The 16,978-nt window shown below is 44.1% G+C and overlaps 1 protein-coding gene across 1 annotated transcript; it reads right to left on the reverse strand.

Moving 5' to 3' along the window:
• Nucleotides 1-54: 54 nt before the first annotated feature.
• Nucleotides 55-16,078, reverse strand: ZNF212 (zinc finger protein 212). Its single transcript, XM_027101589.1, has 5 exons — nt 15,939-16,078; nt 4,471-4,860; nt 4,212-4,338; nt 2,896-2,985; nt 55-2,092 (listed from the first exon to the last, which is right to left on the reverse strand). The coding sequence occupies exons 1-5, from the start codon at nt 15,960-15,962 to the stop codon at nt 1,224-1,226; spliced, it is 1,500 nt and encodes a 499-aa protein (XP_026957390.1). The 5' UTR covers nt 15,963-16,078; the 3' UTR covers nt 55-1,223.
• Nucleotides 16,079-16,978: the final 900 nt, after the last annotated feature.

Genomic DNA, 16,978 nt, shown 5'->3' on the forward strand with positions numbered 1-16,978 from the left:
CCAGGAGGGTATTCTTGACAAATGGAGAAAAACATCAAACAGGAGTTTTGTGGGTTTTTTTTTTTTTTTTGGCTAGTAGTTAAGTTTTATTCTAGGCAACTGCAAACATCAAACGGGACATTCACATAGGACCCAGGAGCCCACTCTCATCTCCCCAAACAACAGTGGGGCAGGCATTCAACACTCCTGAGAGATGGGCATCTGTGTGCTTTTTTTCCACCATTTCAGGAATAGTCAATCCCAGAGCTACTGTGGAAAGTGTGTGATCTGAACAACCTCAAGAAACAACTGGTATAATAAAAACCAACTCAAGTAACCACTGGTATAAGCTGAACAACCTTAAGTAAAAAGTAGTCTTCTATGCTGGGAGGCTGCAGAACCGCAGCAAGGATGGGATGGAAGAGCAGAGAGAAACCCAAACTCAGAGAAGCAGGACCGTACCTCAGCTCCTTTACAGGACCCTTCATTCCCAGCAGGGGTTCTGGGGTCTAACCCTACTACTCTCCTCCTCTCGGTCAGGTAGCCCTATTCCGGAGTGCCAAGCACCCGCACAAGAGGGAGCCCAGCACTACGGCCCTGACTAAATGTGGGTGGGCTAAAAGAGCCCCATAAGTGATCCCCTCCCAGAGGGCAGGCCCAGTCCCCATGTTAGGAACAACTTCTACAACTCTGGAAATCTAAAAATTGTCAGACTTTTTCTTTAACCAACTAAAATCTAATTCCAAAAAAAAAGGGTCTTCAGAGCACGGTAAGCAGTTCATTTAAATTATTTCTTCTACTTGTTATTAACAAGGAGATGACAAAAGAAGAGCAGCTAGAGGGCTATGCTTCCACGTGTCTGCTCGCTCCTTTGGCCCGACTCAACCCTCGGGAAGACCTGAATGCCGGGACGGGCCCTGGAACAGGCCACCAGCCCTGCAGGCTCGGAGAGCCAACCCCAGTCCACGACTATCAACTCGGATGGGAAAAGCAGAGACTTGACGGTGCCACAGAGATGGCAAACTCGGCAGCAGGGTGAAGACAGCAGGAGAGGCCTGGCCCCGACTCCTCCTCTTCCGTGGTTTTCAGGGCAGCCTTTGGGCTCGGCCTGGCGCCTGGTCAAGGGAAAGCAAATCAAAGTGACTCCCCTCAGAAAGAAGTCAGTCCCTGACGCTACACTGTCTCTTCGGGGGGACAGTGCCAGCCCCCTCCGCCTCCCCCAGTCGGGCGAGGGGCCGGCACCCCTAAAGCAGGCCGTTGGGCCTTCCGGGCTCCAGGGCTGGCCCGCCCCGCTCCCGCTGGTGGATCTTCTGGTGCTGCAGGAGGTGCTGCTTCTGGACAAAGCTCTTCTCACACTCAGGGCAGCTGTAGGGCCGCTCGCCCGTGTGGATGCGCTGGTGCCGCACCAGGTCGGACGGGTGGCTGAAGCTCTTGCCGCAGTAACCACAGATGAGGGCGCTCCGGCTTTTCCTCCAAGGGATGTGGCCGGGCAGGGCGACCAGGCTGTTGGGTGAGAACCGCTCCTGGACCCGGCGGCCGGCACCGGGCCCCTCCTGCAGGTGGCAGCGCTGGTGGGTCAGCAGGCTCACCCTGCAGCTGAAGCTCCTTGTGCACACATCACACTGGTGCAGCTTCGCCTTCCGGGGCTGGGGCTTAAGCTGGGGCCGGGGCCGGGGCCGAAGGCTCTCCTCTGGCTCCGAGGCCGTGTAAGGCTCCCATCCTGAGTGGGTCCGCAGATGTGCGGCCAGCTGCTGCTTACAGCGGAAGATGGCCTCGCACTCGGAACATTCGTAGGGGCCAGCAGTGTCCCTTTTCAGCTTCAGGCCCTGCCCACGCTGCTGACCCAGCTGCAGCTGCCTGTTAGACTTCTGCTTCGGGGGGCAGCCCAGAGTTCTGCCACTGCCAGGGTCTCTACTGCCCTCAATGGGCTCCTCTGGGTTAGTGTCCCCGGGACCTGATTCCAAGAGGACAGCACGTCCCTGACCATCCCAGAGCTCAGGCTGCTCCGGGCTCAGGAAAGCGTGCTCTTCGGCAATGCCCGAGAACTCTCCAGGAAGTTCTGCAGAGCCGTCCTGCGTGTACTGTATCTCCTGCTTGATCATAACCCCTTCCGCTGCCAAGACAAAGAAGAGCCACAAAAAAGATCACATTCTAGCACCTTTGGTTTTTTCAGAGCTGAACAAACATCTGTGAATTTCAGAAGGGCTCAAATCAAAGTACCCCAGGATCAAGGGAATCAGGATAATTTGGAAGAGGATAAGACAGACTGGGCTGCAAGACCTGAAAAAGTAACCTATACTCAGGTAGAGACATACTGATCAGAAATCCGAATATGTTATTCTTACAGAACAGTGTTACAAATTCTCTAAGCTTGTCCACAAATTTATATTCAACTCTGTGGAAAATGGTAAAGTATACATAGGTAACACCTAAGCTAATTTAAGTGTTACAGAGTGTTAAAATAATACATGTGAATAATTTAAAAATAACCAAACAACTGAACCTATAGCTTAAAAATTCACGTATCCAGCTCTGTTCTTCCTGCATATTCTCCCCAAATTACCTGGTTTACAACGGTTTCTCCTGCCCCTTACCCAGTTAGCTTCACTCCTGAAGATCTGACCAACCCTATTCTCAATCTCCAGTGGGTTTTGACTAAGGCCTGTTAGACACTCTACACTGTCTGCAGGGCATACAGAAGTGTGACACGGCCGTGAACCTTAGGGACTCCACACAGCAGTTAAGGAGGTAAGATACACATATAATAGGTGAGCTGATGATAATCATAAAGGACTTTAGAACAACTAAATGCCAGGTGAGGTTACTAACAATCAGTGTCTGGCTGTTTAGCAGTGGGGCAGCTCACCACAGGCTGCAGGGAGCGGGCCTGGGGTGGAGTGTTCTGGAGCCACTCACCTGGGTGGACACCACGAGCGTCTTCCTCCTCCAAGTCACCCAGCATCTCTGTACCCAACTCCGCTTCTCCTTCTGGCTGGCCGAGCACCTCTGGGTTGGAAACGGCACAGTGTGAGCCCAGGAGACAGTACTGGTCATTTGCCGATGAACAAGGTGACCAATGTCAAGGAGCTGATATTAAAACTTCAAAAGATTCAAAGTCACTTTCCCTTAGCAGTTTGGGACAATTAGAAAATTATGGCCAATTCGAGTGATCCATTCAGCTAACTGCTGCCTTCAGTGCCCCTTCTCAGCCGTCTGAGGCACAGGTGGTCAGGCTTCAGAGCCCACTGCTTTCCTTCCAACACCACCATTGCCACCCACAGACATGGGCTCCTCTCCGGGTATCTAACTTCATCTGGGCTACAGCACTGCAAGGTAAGGTCAGCACTGCTATCCCGCACTATGACAGACAAGGAAACAGCCACTAGCAGAACACGTGAGCCAGTCGAGGTCACACAGTCCCATCTCTGACGTATTTGCTACTCCCCTCCCCCTCCGCTTCGCTCCAGGCACGCTGGCCTTCTTGACAAGCCTCCACGGACCTAGGTGCTAAAAGATTTTGTCAACCAAACAAAATGCATTTATTACGTAATAGCCTACATTTTACATATAAAGATGTACATCTATCAACCGGCACTTCTCATCAACACAAAATGAACACTGGGACCACAAGGACCATCTGTAATTCCAGGTAAACGCCAAGAAACAGTGTTTGGTGAGCCCATGCTGTCTGCCCATCCCAGGCGACAAAGGATTTCCTGTCAAGCAGTCCTAAGTATTAAATGCAGCATGAGGAACCCTAGCCATGTTAAACTCTAAGGCACATGATGACATCTTATCTATTAGTAAATGTTATCAAGAACTGACTGGGGGCTTCCCTGGTGGCGCAGCGGTTGAGAGTCCGCCTGCCGCTGCAGGGGACACGGGTTCGTGCCCCGGTCCGGGAAGATCCCACATGCCGCGGAGCGGCTGGGCCCGTGAGCCATGGCCACTGAGCCTGTGCGTCCGGAGCCTGTGCTCCGCAACAGGACAGGCCACAGCGGTGAACCGACTACATGAGCACAGGGAAGAAATACAAAATGCACAACATCAAGACCTTTCCGAAAGTCTTCATAAATTGAGGGCCTGGAGACTCCCATTTCTCAACCTGGCTGAGGCCAAGAGAGGATCCACAGCCCACTAGAATCACAGATGCAGCCTGGGTCACAAGCTACTTGGCCAAGAATTGTAGGATGCCTGAGAGCAAATTCTAGGGAGAAAACTCTGCTACTTACTTAGAGAGACCAGAGTCTCATAGCTGCTTTTCATCGCATTTGTGTACAGCTCCTTCTGCCAGCCCTCCAGGTTCTCCCACTCCTGCTCTGAAAAACAGACTCCATCATTTTCAAGTGACCTGGACACCTGAAATCACAAATGTCACATAGTGAGTGTCTCCTACCAAAGCCACAAAGGAAAAGCCAGCCACTGAGAATGTTCACTAACAAAGGGCTGGGCCCACCCCCTCTGGTCTGACTCTCAACCCTCAAGGCTTACCTTGGGGGCCTCGCCCTTGCTGCCCGGGGGCAGCCGCAGGACCCAGAAGTTCCTGTTCCTCAGCAGGTTCTCCACGTTCTCCAGCCGCCTCTGCAGCAGCCCGTACTCCTGCAGCAGGGTCCCCAGCACCGCCCACTTGCCCTCCATGTGGTTCCCCAACTCCACGGCCGTCTTCTCGCAGTCGGCCAGCTTCTTCTCAGCCGTCCCCGTCCGGCCCTCCAGGCTCTGCAGCCGGGCAGCCTGGGACTCCATCTTCTTCTCCACAGCTTGAATAGCGGCCACCACTGTCCAGAGCGAGATATCTGTAGTCTGCAAATAGGAGCTTTCCTCTGGTGCTTGTGGGGGCAGCGTGGAGGAAGTCAGAGGGGTGGAGCGGCGCTTCCTCCTGTGCTGAAGAACCAGATACGGCGTCAGGCAGTCAGTGTCACTTCCAAACAACAGGTGAAAAAACGCAATGGGTCCAGTGGGTCCAGGAGCGCTTACAGCACCTAGTTTCTACTTCTTTTCTTTCTTTTCAATTTAAAAAGCATGTGTGGGGCTTCCCTGGTGGTGCAGTGGTTAAGAATCCGCCTGCCAATGCAGGGGTCACAAGTTTGAGCCCTGGCCCGGGAAGATCCCACATGCCACGGAGCAACTAAGCCCATGTGCCACAACTACTGAGCCTGCGCTCTAGAGCCCGCAAGCTACAACTACTGAGCCCGTGTGCCACAGCTACTGAAGCCTGCGCGCCTAGAGCCTGTGCTCCACGACAAGAGAAGCCACGACGATAAGAAGCCCACGCACCGCAACAAAGAGTAGTCCTGATCACTGCAACTAGAGAAAGGCCGCGCACAGCAACGAAGACCCAACACAGCCAAAAATAAATAAATAAATTTATTTTAAAAAAAGATTAAGAGGCATGTACCACGCAGTAAACTAATAAAAGCATGAAAAACATAAAAAAATAAAAATAAAAAGCAGGTGCTTTTACATTCTGATACTGCAAACTATACATCTATCCTGTAACAAGAAAAAGCTGAAAAGAAGAAAGAAAGAAAAATGTATGTAAAATACCACCATCCAGAAATAAGCTTGGAATTTTGGTGTATTTCCTATAAGTTTTTTTCATCTTTTAACTTATTTCTTTTGCAACAAAACTGCAATCATATTGTACATGTTTTGTTACCTGTGTTTCACTGTCAGCATATTCCGTAAGACTTTCCTGCATCAGTATTCAGTTTTTAAGCCCATTTCTTTCTACTTGATATTCTGGACTATTTCTAACACTTTGCTATGATAAATGATGTAACTTACATCCACACTCAACTTCACATTCCTTCTTGACTTGTAGCTGATCACGTCAGCCCTGCTAAAAACCTTTCAGTGGCTCCCCACAATCAAGACAAAATTCCTTAGCAGGACCTACAAGACTCACCTCATTCATCTTTGCACCCTAGCAACTAGTATAGTGAAAACACCTACTAAATCCTTCATAAACATTTACTTAAATGACTTGACTAAGTCCTCGGACATTGTCCTTAGACTTCACATTTTTATGGTCTGTCCCAGACAGTAGAAAAATCACTGTGGCTGAACCTCAAAATTACTAAAACCAACACCTGGGAAGTCTTCCTGAACTGCCTCTTGCCCTCACTGTCTCACTGCATGTTCATTTCAGTCCTAAACCCCTGAAACTTCATATTCTCAAGTGTAACAGCATACACTTGATTCAAGGCTGCTTCTCTAACCATAATGAGGACACTGAGAACAAGGCACTGAAAGGAAATATCTCTGAAAGAACTGCTAGGGCCAGAGCTTATGGTCTGGAGAAAGAGGGGACAAGATGAAACCAACCGGCACAGAACTGAACTCTTAAGTTTGGCCATGACCTACTCCAGTTAACCAACTCAGTTCATTATTGAGCATACAGTCAAAAGCTTAAATATCCCCCTTAAAAAAGATTTAAAGGAAAGTTTAATGTAAAAGAAAAATACAAATGAAACAAAAAAATTAGATTACTGGGTAAATTCATTTCATCACATGTTCTGCTTTTAAGTCTCTAAGTCTCTAGTTTTTTGGAATCTCCTCTTTCCTTTCTGTGGCCAGCACTGTGTTGCTTTCTAGCACTTTTTCCAAACAGGAAGGTGGGTTGGGATCTGAGCAGAGAAATAACATCTCTCCTCTTCCACATAGTCAAAGGCTAAAAAGAGCAGGCAAGCCAAGGTTCCTTTTTTCTTTTGTTTTAAATTATCTATCATGACAGCAACAATCTGAATGTCCATCAACTGGTGAATGGATAAACAAACAAACAGTGTCCATTCGTATGTTATGGGTTCAATTGTGTCTCCCCAAAAAGGTATGTGGACGTCCTAACCCCTAGTACCTCACAATGTGATTTTACTTGGAGATAGTCTTTATCGAGTAATCAGGTTAAAATGAGGTCATGACAGTGGGCTCTAATCCAATGTGACTGGTGTCCTAGTAAAGAAGGAGGAATACGGACAGAAACAAACACACAGAGAGAGAAGACAATGTGAAGGCACATACAAGGAGAAGACAACCACGTGAAAGTGGAGGCAGAGGTTGGAGTTACGCGGCAACAAGTCAAGGAAACACCTGGCACCACCAGAAGCTGGGGGAGAGGCATGGAACAGACTCTCCCTCACAGTCCTCATAAGGAACCAACCCGGTGGACACCCTGATTGCAGACTTCTAGCCTCCACAACTGTGAGACAATAAATTTTTTGGTTAAGCCACCTAGTTGGTGGGATTTTTTTACAGCAGCCCTAGGAAAGACATATCGTATATCAGAATACTCCTCAGCAATGAAAAGGAACAAATTATTGAGACTTGTAACAACATGGGTAAATACCAAAATCACTAGGCTACGTGAAAGAAGCCAGACACAAAATGCTACATACTGTATTCCATTTACGTGACATTGAGGAAAAGGCAAAACTATAGACACAAAACAGAGATCAGTGGTTGCCAGAGGCGGGGATTGGGGGAAATTAATTACTTAGGGGTAATTTCTGGGATGATGACAATATTCTATAACTTGGTAATATGATGGCTACACGTTTTTCAAAACTCACTTAACTACAGTTATGCCGAAGGAGTAAATTTTACTGTATGTAAATTATATCTCAGTAAGCAACACTCAGAATGTTAAGGAGAAAATATTAGCTATTATAAAAGATACCATAAACAAAGTCTAAAAACAAACTGGGAGAGAATATCTGTAAACAGGATATGAAGCACAAAGGAAAGATAAACAACCCAAAGATAAAACTGCAACTATAAATAATTTGCGAAAGTGGAAATGCAGGTGGTCAATAAGCCAATGAAAAGACAGCCACATTAGCAGTCAGGAATGCACATACAATCAAGTGAAACCACTTTTCACCCACGAGGTTGAGAAACATGCAAGAAAGGGGCAGGAACAACATTCAGAGCTGACTATGACGTGGTAAAACTGGCACTTTCATAACACTCCTGGAAGGAATGAAAAATACTACAAACTTTGAGGAAAGAAAATATCCACAAAGTCATTAAAACCCTTTCACCTAGTAGTACCGCTATGGGAATCTTCAAAAATAAATGGCATTACTGTTTAGTGACATACATACAAAGATGATTACTGGCAACATTCTCTGGAATAGCCAAAACTTGGAAATAATCTAGATGTCTAATATTTTTTTTGGCCACACCGCGTGGCTTGCGGTATCTTAGTTCCCCAACCAGGGATTAAACTCGGGCCATGGCAGTGAAAGCACCAAGTCCTAACCACTGGACCACGAGGGAACTCCCTCTAGATGTCTATTAATAAGAGGGTGGTTAAATAAATTATGGCACGACCAAAGATGATGTTATACAACTGTTAAAAAGAATGAGTTAGATCTATATGTATGGTTTGGAAGACTGTTCATCATACATTGATAGGCTGTCAACTTTTAGGGAAACATATTTATTCTGACTTCATTTTCCTAAAGAAGAGAAAAGATACGTGTATATGTTTCCACACACAGAAAGGTTTGGGAAGGTATTCACCAAACTATACTAACATGAGTCAGCCTCGAGATATGAGAGAGAGGAATTTTAATCTTTGATTATAAACTATTGCTTGTTTGACTTTTTCAATAAACACGTATTCCTCCATAATTTTTTTCTTAAGTTCCATATATAAGAAAATTCCTGAAGGTAGTGAGAAATTTTTTAAAAGTATACTTACACTAACTGTATTTCTAGATTTTCTGGGACAGTCCTGCTTGCATATTGTATCATAGTGTCAGATCATGTATCATACGTTGGGCCTGCAGCCATGGTCTGAAACCCATTAAGTACAAGACACAGCCCCTGTTGTTAAGACACCTACAATCTGCTTGAGTAAAACACTGAACAATTAAATAACGCTCTAAAGTGATACTTGCTTAAGCTGGACTAGATGATATTTAAGGTCACTTCTAACTCTGAGATACCATGACTTACTGAATAGTTTAAAAAAGAATATTTACATAATACATAAAATATATAAAGTAGTGACAACAAATCTCCATGTAACCACCAGTCAGTTTAAAAAATTAATTAATTAAAATTAAATATATATGTATATACACAAACATATACACACGCACACAGCATACCTCGGAGAATACTGTGGGTTCTTAAAGCAAGTATCACAATTAAGCAAGTCACATGAATTTTTTGGTTTTCTAGTACATAGAAAAAGTTATGTTTACACTATTCTGCAGTCTAATGCAATGGCATTACATCTAAAAAAAGTATATACCTTAATTTAAAAATTAAATTTTTTCAGCTAAATAATGCTGACCATCATCTGAGCCTTCTTTCTGTAATATTAACATCAAAGTTCACAGATCACCATAACAAATATAAAAACAATGAAAAAGTTCAAAATATTTTGAGAATTACCAAAATGTGACACAGAGACACAAAGTGAGCAAACACGTTGGAAAAATGGTCGATGACAGACTTGCTCAACACAGAGTTGCCACAAACCTTCAGTTTGTAAGAAACACAGTATCTACCAAGTGCAATAAAGCAAAGCACAATACAATGAGGTATGCCTGTGTGTGTGTGTGTGTGTGTGTGTGTGTGTTTTATATATATCACCTTTACAGTCCTTTGTGCAACTCTCTGAAGTAACTACTATCCCAAATTTGGTTTTTACTATTAACTGCCCTTTTTCATGTTTGTTTTTTTTTACGTTTGTTTCCAAAAAATATATATTCTTTAAATTTTGCATGTTTTAGGATTTTATATGAACAAGTCACTCTTCTACAACTCCTGGAAATAGCTTGTTGTTGCAGGTGGCTTTAATTAATTCATTTTCATTGCTGTATGATATTCCATCGTGTGACTATACCACAGTTTATTTTTCTATTCCACTATTGATGTTTCCCCATCTCTGTCATTACAAGCAGTGCTATGATAAATAGAATTGTGTCTGGCTTCTAGTGGACATGGGCAAGTTTCCCAAGGGTATAGTCCTAGGAGGGGAATTGTTGGCTCATAGGGTATATACACATCCTGAACTTAAGCAGATAATGTCAAATGTTTTCCAAAGCAGTCATACCAATTTCATTCTTGTCAGAAGTCTGTAAGTATTCTGGCTGTTCCACAGCTTCATCAACATTTGTTACTGTCAAACTAAAATTTGCATCCCTCTAGTAGATCTAAAATGATACCTCATCATGGTTTTAACCTGCATTTTCCTTGACTTTTAACAAGGGATAAGCATCTTTTTTATGTTTATTGGCCATTCAAACTTCCTCTGACTGAAATCTTTAATCCATTTATCTTTTGGGTTATCTGACTTCTCATAGGATCTATGAGGTTGTCTCATACAATTTCTCTGTAAATTCTGTATACTAATCTTTATCAGTCATATGTGTTACAAATAACTTCCCTTATTTGTGCCTCATTTTAAAATTCTCTTTATTATCATTTGATTAAAAGTCCTTAGTTTTAATGTAGTTGAGTTTTATCAGTATTAATTCTTTTGTGGTTTGAACTTTTGTGTCAGGTGTAAAAAAAAAATCTATATCCCACAATACTGTCTTCTAAACACTTCATAGTTTTGACTTTCACATTTAAGCATTTATCTCAACTAGAACTGAGACAGTATTTCTGTACAGTGCAACCTTTGATTTTCATATGGAAAGTCAATAAATAGATCTAATACTATATAATGAAAAATCCATCATTTACCCACTAATTTTTATTTTATTTTATTTTTTTTGCGGTACACGGGCCTCTCACTGTTGTGGCCTCTCCCACTGCGGAGCACAGGTTCAGGACGCACAGGCTCAGCAGCCATGGCTCACGGGCCCAGCTGCTCCGCGGCATGTGGGATCTTCCCGGACCGGGGCACGAACCCATGTCCCCTGCATCGGCAGGCGGACTCTCAACCACTGAGCCACCAGGGAAGCCCTACCCACTAATTTTTAATGCTATCTCTGTCATAAATCAAGTTTTCATACATACAGTCAGTCTGTTTCTGGCATCTCTGTTCTGTTCTATGGGTCAATTTTTCTACTGCTTTACCAAAATTACCATCTTAATGACCACAGCTTTTTGATAATTATTGATACAAGTCCCACCTCCTTATTTTACAGGAGTATCTTGACTAATTTTGGCCTGTTGATAGTTTACAAGCTCGAAAGGTTTCATAAAAATATCTTTAGAGATTTTGTTTGGCACTGCATCAAGTCCATAGATAAATTTGAGAAGTGACATCTTTAGGATAAAATGTTTCAATTCACACACACAGTATATACTCCTTTTGTAAGGTATTCTTTAATACCTTTTGGTATTTAAATATATTCCATAGGTATCTGTTCCAATCATCAATTGCTATATCATAAATAATCCCAAATTTTGTGGCTTAAGACAACAACATCTATTTTGTTCACGAATCTGCAATTAAAGGAGGGTTTGTCAGGGACAGTTTGTGTCTGCCCCATTCCATGTCAAGCAGAGCAAATCATAGGCATGTAGGTGCTGGAATCACCTGAAGAATCCCAAGCCACATGGAGAGGGATGTTGGTGGTGGTGATGGTGATGTTCTGTTCAACAACCCTACCTAAGGTCCCGGTCTACAGTCAGCATCAGCCACCAGAACACACTTTCATTTCTAATGGGGTACTTTTGCCTTCTCTCTTTTTTCACTAATCTCTCTGAACATTGAAATTATATATTGATATGTGGATAAAAAAAATTAGTATTATCCTCTATATCTGTGCTGTCCAATATAACAGCCACTAGAAACATGTGGATGCTTAAATTTAAATTAATTAAAATTAAATTAAAAATTCAGTTCCTCAGCTATTGAGCCACATTGCAAGTGCTCAAATAGCCACATGTACCTTGTAGCTACTACACTGAACAGGACAGAGGGAATATTTCCTTCATCTCAGAAAGTTCTATTGAATGCACTACACCCTTACTAGTTTTTCTCTGCTTGATAAAATACTAAGGTTGTGTTAAAATTTCTACTATGATAATGGATTTTCCTTGTAGTTCTATCAATTTTTGTTTTATATATTTTGAGACAGTATAATTAGGTGCACATAAGATTAGAAATGTCCTATCAGCCTGGTAAATTGAGTCTTTTACTATTATAAAAGTAGTAGTAGCTGTCTATCTCTAGCAATATTAATACAGTTAAGCCATTTTTCTTTTGATTAGTATTAGCCTGGTACATGTTTTCATATCCTGTTATATTCAACCATTTCTATAGCTTTATCTTTCAGTTGTATCTCTTATAAGCCATTTGCTGAACTTTAACCAATCCTATCAATCTTTGCCTTTTAACTAGAATATTTAGTCCATTTACATTTACTGTAATTGTTGACCTATTTTTATTTATTTTTACCTTTTTTGTGCTATTTATCTCATCTTTTTTCTTGCCTTCTTTTAGATAATTTTTTCTTATTCTATTATCCTCCCTTTTAAATTGTAAGTTATACAGCCAATTTCTAGTCTTTTAGCAACCATCCTAGAAATTACTTACAAAGACCTTTAAATATCTGAATTCCGATCATCTCTTCCTAATGTTTACAACAATGCTGCCATGTATTTTAATTCTGCCTTTGGTTTTAACCCACAAGAGATTATTACTGTTTTATTCAGTCAATAGTTGTTTAGATTTACCCATTTTAATGGATCATCATACTTTCTTACACTTTCACTTTCCACTTAAGATAATTTTCCTTGTACCTGAAGTATATCCTTTAGAACTTCCTTTAATAAGAGTATATTGGTAACAAATTGTCAGTTTTAATTTGTCTGAAAATATTTTATTTTACCTTTTTTTTTGAAAGGTACTTTTGCACAGTTTTAAAATATGGGATTACATAGTTATTTTCTTTTAGCCCTTTGATGAAACCATTCTACTGTTGGCTGGCTTCCACTGTTGCTGAGAAGCTGAACCTCATCAGCCTTACAGTGGTTCATTTGAAGTTAATCTTTTTTGTTTGGCTGCTTTTAAGAATTCTCTCTGCCTTGTATTCTGTACTTTCACTATTACGTGTCTAGGTAGAGATTTCTTTATGTTTATCCTGATTGGGATCTACAGGACTTCTAAGTATTAGTATTTGCATCAGTCCTACAATATCCTCAGCCACTAGATATTCATCAAATATGTCCTCCAGTGCAGACTGTGTGTGTGCATGTGTGTGTGTGTGTGTGTGTGTGTGTGTGTGTGTGTGTTTCCTACTGGAATTCCAATATGTTTTTCTTCTGGAATTGCAATATCTGAAATCTCTGAAGGTCTAATTTTGTGGCCCATTAATTTTACTGGCTTTTTCTCATAGTTTTTCATCGCTTTTTGGATAACTTTTTATTGTGAATTCATTTTTCTTGGAATTTTATCTGAGAATTATCTGAAGTCTGAGTTAAGTGTAGACTCCTCTGGAGAAGATCTGTGTTTATTTCTTATAGACGGCTGGAGGCTCTACTTTAAACTAAATTCTTGGCTTAAGGTTTCCCAGACACCAAGGTCGTGTGAATTCAGGCAATAAACCCACTTGAGAGTCAACATGAATTTTCAAGGGGCACCTTGCACCCATCTCCCAGCACCAAGGTTTGACATGATTTTCTTTGCAATCACTCCTTGGGGGTAAGAGCTTACTTCCAGTTCACACTGAACGTTGCCCTTTGAAGTCTCAGTTTTATGAGACTGGAGTAGGAGGCATCTTAGACTCCCCACCATAGGCTCTGAGTTTTGTCTTCTATTTTCCAGGCCCCTTGAGGTCATAAACGCTACAGATGAATGTTCAGCAAATGCCCTCAAAGTTGGCTTCAGAACTCTGCTTACCTCTTAAGCACTCCATTTTCCACTTAGTCTTTGGGCTCCACTTATTCTTTTTTTTTTTTTAATTTATTTTATTTATTTATTTTTGGCTGTGTTGGGTCTTCGTTGCTGCGTGTAGGCTTTCTCTAGTTGCGGCGAGCGGGGGCTACTCTGCATTGCGGTGCACGGGCTTCTCATTGCAGTGGCTTCTCCTGTTGCAGACACAGGCTCCAGGCACATGGGCCTCAGTAGTTGCGTCACTTGGGCTCAGTAGCTGTGGCATGCAGGCTCTAGAACGCAGGCTCAGTAGTTGTGGTGCACGGGCTTAGTTGCTCCCTGGCATGTGGGATCTTCCCAGACCAGGTATTGAACCCGGGTCCCCCGCATTGGCAGGTGGATTCTTAACCACTGCGCCACCAAGGAAGCCCCTCCACGTATTCTTTACTAGCTACATTTCAAATATATTTGTTTTTCCCCCTCAGCATTTTTAGTTGTTTTCATCAGGGCACCCACTTGGCCATACTGTCAAATAATAGGTACAGAATCTTCATCTGAAGATGAGAAAAGAAATATGCTCAAGGACAATTTAAATACGTTCTGCAATGACAGATCCATAAATTACTTAAAGGATAGTTGGGGACTTTGGAGGATCTTTAAGACTTCTTCTTTTTTTTTTTTTTTTTTTTGCGGTACGCGTGCTTCTCACTGTTGTGGCCTCTCCCGTTGCGGAGCACAGGCTCCGGACGCACAGGCTCAGTGGCCATGGCTCACGGGCCCAGCCACTCCGCAGCATATGGGATCTTCCCGGACCGGGGCACGAACCCACGTCTGCTGCATCGGCAGGCGAACCCTCAACCACTGCGGCACCTGGGAAACCCAAGACTTCTTTTTAACAAGGTCTGTTGTAGACATGTAGGTAACGGCGCTGACCAGTCAAGAAGTACTCTGGAAATTAGTAACTTGTCCTCCTGCCCGACTTTAGTACTACAGTTTGATCTTAGGGAAAAGGCAAGTCTTTGACTGGATCACCTTAACTTAAAGGAATCAAAACGAGGTAAATATTGTGATATCATGAACATCTGTGTCTTGTTTCCATAATTTGTTGAAAGCAAACACTGTGTTCTTTAAGTCTTCCAATCCTTCCCCTCTTAGTTCTTACCCACTTCCTACAAGAAACAAATACAATGTACCCAGCTCATGGTCAAGTTTTCACTACAGGATCTCCTTAGCCCTCTATCCTCACAAAGGTCTCACACGATTTTGAAAGTGTTTCTAGATCGAGAAATGCTGCACTAAAAACCAATTAAACTCCATCTACCCTTCCTCTAACAAATCATCTTGTATCATTAAAATAAACACCACTTTGTAATAATATGAGAGTGTCAGAGCTGCCAGAAACCTTAGAGATCGTCTAGTAACTAGTCCAACACTCTCAACTTACAGCTAAGGAAAAGGAGGCTTCAAGTGAACAAAGTTGCCTAAAATCACTAAAGTGGATAGCTGAGAGCTGAGTTACGGCTGACACCTAGTTTCCCGACACCGTGCCCAAGCTCCACGTCTTGCCATTCCCTGAATGGGGACATCTGGGGAAGGGGGAGAGGGAAAGAGATCGACAGCTTTACAGACAAAAGCCAACAACTACACAGTGAGATAACACCTGTCCCAAGGAGAGGAAGCCCAGCCTGACTTCAACCTGAGGCTGCAACCCAGGGCAGAGTCTGTAGCAGGAGAGCACGGCAGAAAAAACGAGGGAAACCCATCAGCCCGAGAACGAGCTGGTCGCAGAGAGGCAGAGTCCTGGGGTCCCCGAAGCACCGGGCAAGTTCACTGGCAGTGACGGGGACCCAGGGTTTCCAATCCGCGGCCCCTCGCCAGCCTGGAAACGGGCTCTCTTAGGGCGGGACAAAAACGTGTAGGGACGGTAGCAAATCCAAGAACACGAAACAAACCTCCGATAAGTTTCTCGGCGAAGGCGCGTGGCACTGGGGCTGTGGCCCGACGCGGAGGAAACCGACAGGGGGAGGGCAGAACTCTGGGGTTGCGCGGGGAGGTCGGCGTTGACCCACGCCAGCTGCGGACCACGGCCGCCCAGCCCCGCACCTCGAAGCCCCGCCCCGGCCGGGGCTCCGCCGTCCCGAACGCGCCCTCGGGTCCGCGCCAGGAGGACTCTTACCCGAGCAGGCGCCGACTCCGCCATGGCTGCCAGTCGCCCCCCAACACCCGGGCCCCGCCTGATACGCCTCGGGGTGCGTGCGGGTCCGCTGGGCGCCCCCGGCACCTCCTCGAAGCTGCCCCCAACGCCGTGTTGATACAAGGTGCATTATGGGAGTTCGGCCCTCCCGGGCCAATACCGGCTCCAGCCGCTCCTCCTCACCGCGCGGCATTCCCTTTGCGCTCCCATGCGGCAGGAGGGTGAACAGCACCTCGGCACTCTGAGCCCGAGAGGGACAAAAGGACTCGGTGCTTCCCAGTCAAGTGCATGTTCGGAATTTAAGGCAAACCCATGGACCTTTTTGTGTCTTCTACGTAACCAGCACTCTGGTAGGTGCTTTGAGGGATTCAAAAAAGTATAAAAATCAGACTTTGCTCTGAGGGAAGAACGTGTAATCTGGTTGGGGAAAAGAGACACGGTCCCAAATGGCAAGCAGTTTTATTCCAAAAGTACACCTGTTATTTCACTTTTTAGAAACTAGAAATACACTTCTCATATCAGCAGTGGGTTAGGTGCCCAGGCCAACCCCCTGAAGCTTATCAATGATAGTAATCATGCCTTAGAAAATCCAAGATAGCCCTGATTTCATACCCAGCCCACACGCTACACGTTAAACCATGCATTCTGCGTTTTGGATTGAAAAGCATGGTTATCTTACCATTTGAGTACGCAACACACAACACTAATGCAACGTAATTATGTAATTTGTGCCACATTTTCTCTATAGAGACAGGCGATGAATTTCCACTTCGAATGATAGGCATGAAGCAATTCCCCTGAGAGCTAAACTCTTAAGATCAACAGGAAAGTATGTTCACGTGACTGGCTCCTTCTTAGTGTGCAGGGCTCAGTTCAGACCTTACCTCCTCCGAGAGACATTCCCTGTCCACCCTGTCTACAGCCCAACACCCTCCTCCATCCCAACACTCAATCCTGTTATCCTGCCCGAAATTTTTCATAGCATTTATCACTATCTGAAATAGCCTCATTTTTTTCATTAG

Source organism: Aethalodelphis obliquidens, unplaced genomic scaffold (assembly GCF_003676395.1).
Source record: "Aethalodelphis obliquidens isolate GAN/ISIS:26980383/991018 unplaced genomic scaffold, ASM367639v1 scaffold5, whole genome shotgun sequence".
Classification (NCBI taxonomy): Eukaryota; Metazoa; Chordata; class Mammalia; order Artiodactyla; family Delphinidae; genus Aethalodelphis; species Aethalodelphis obliquidens.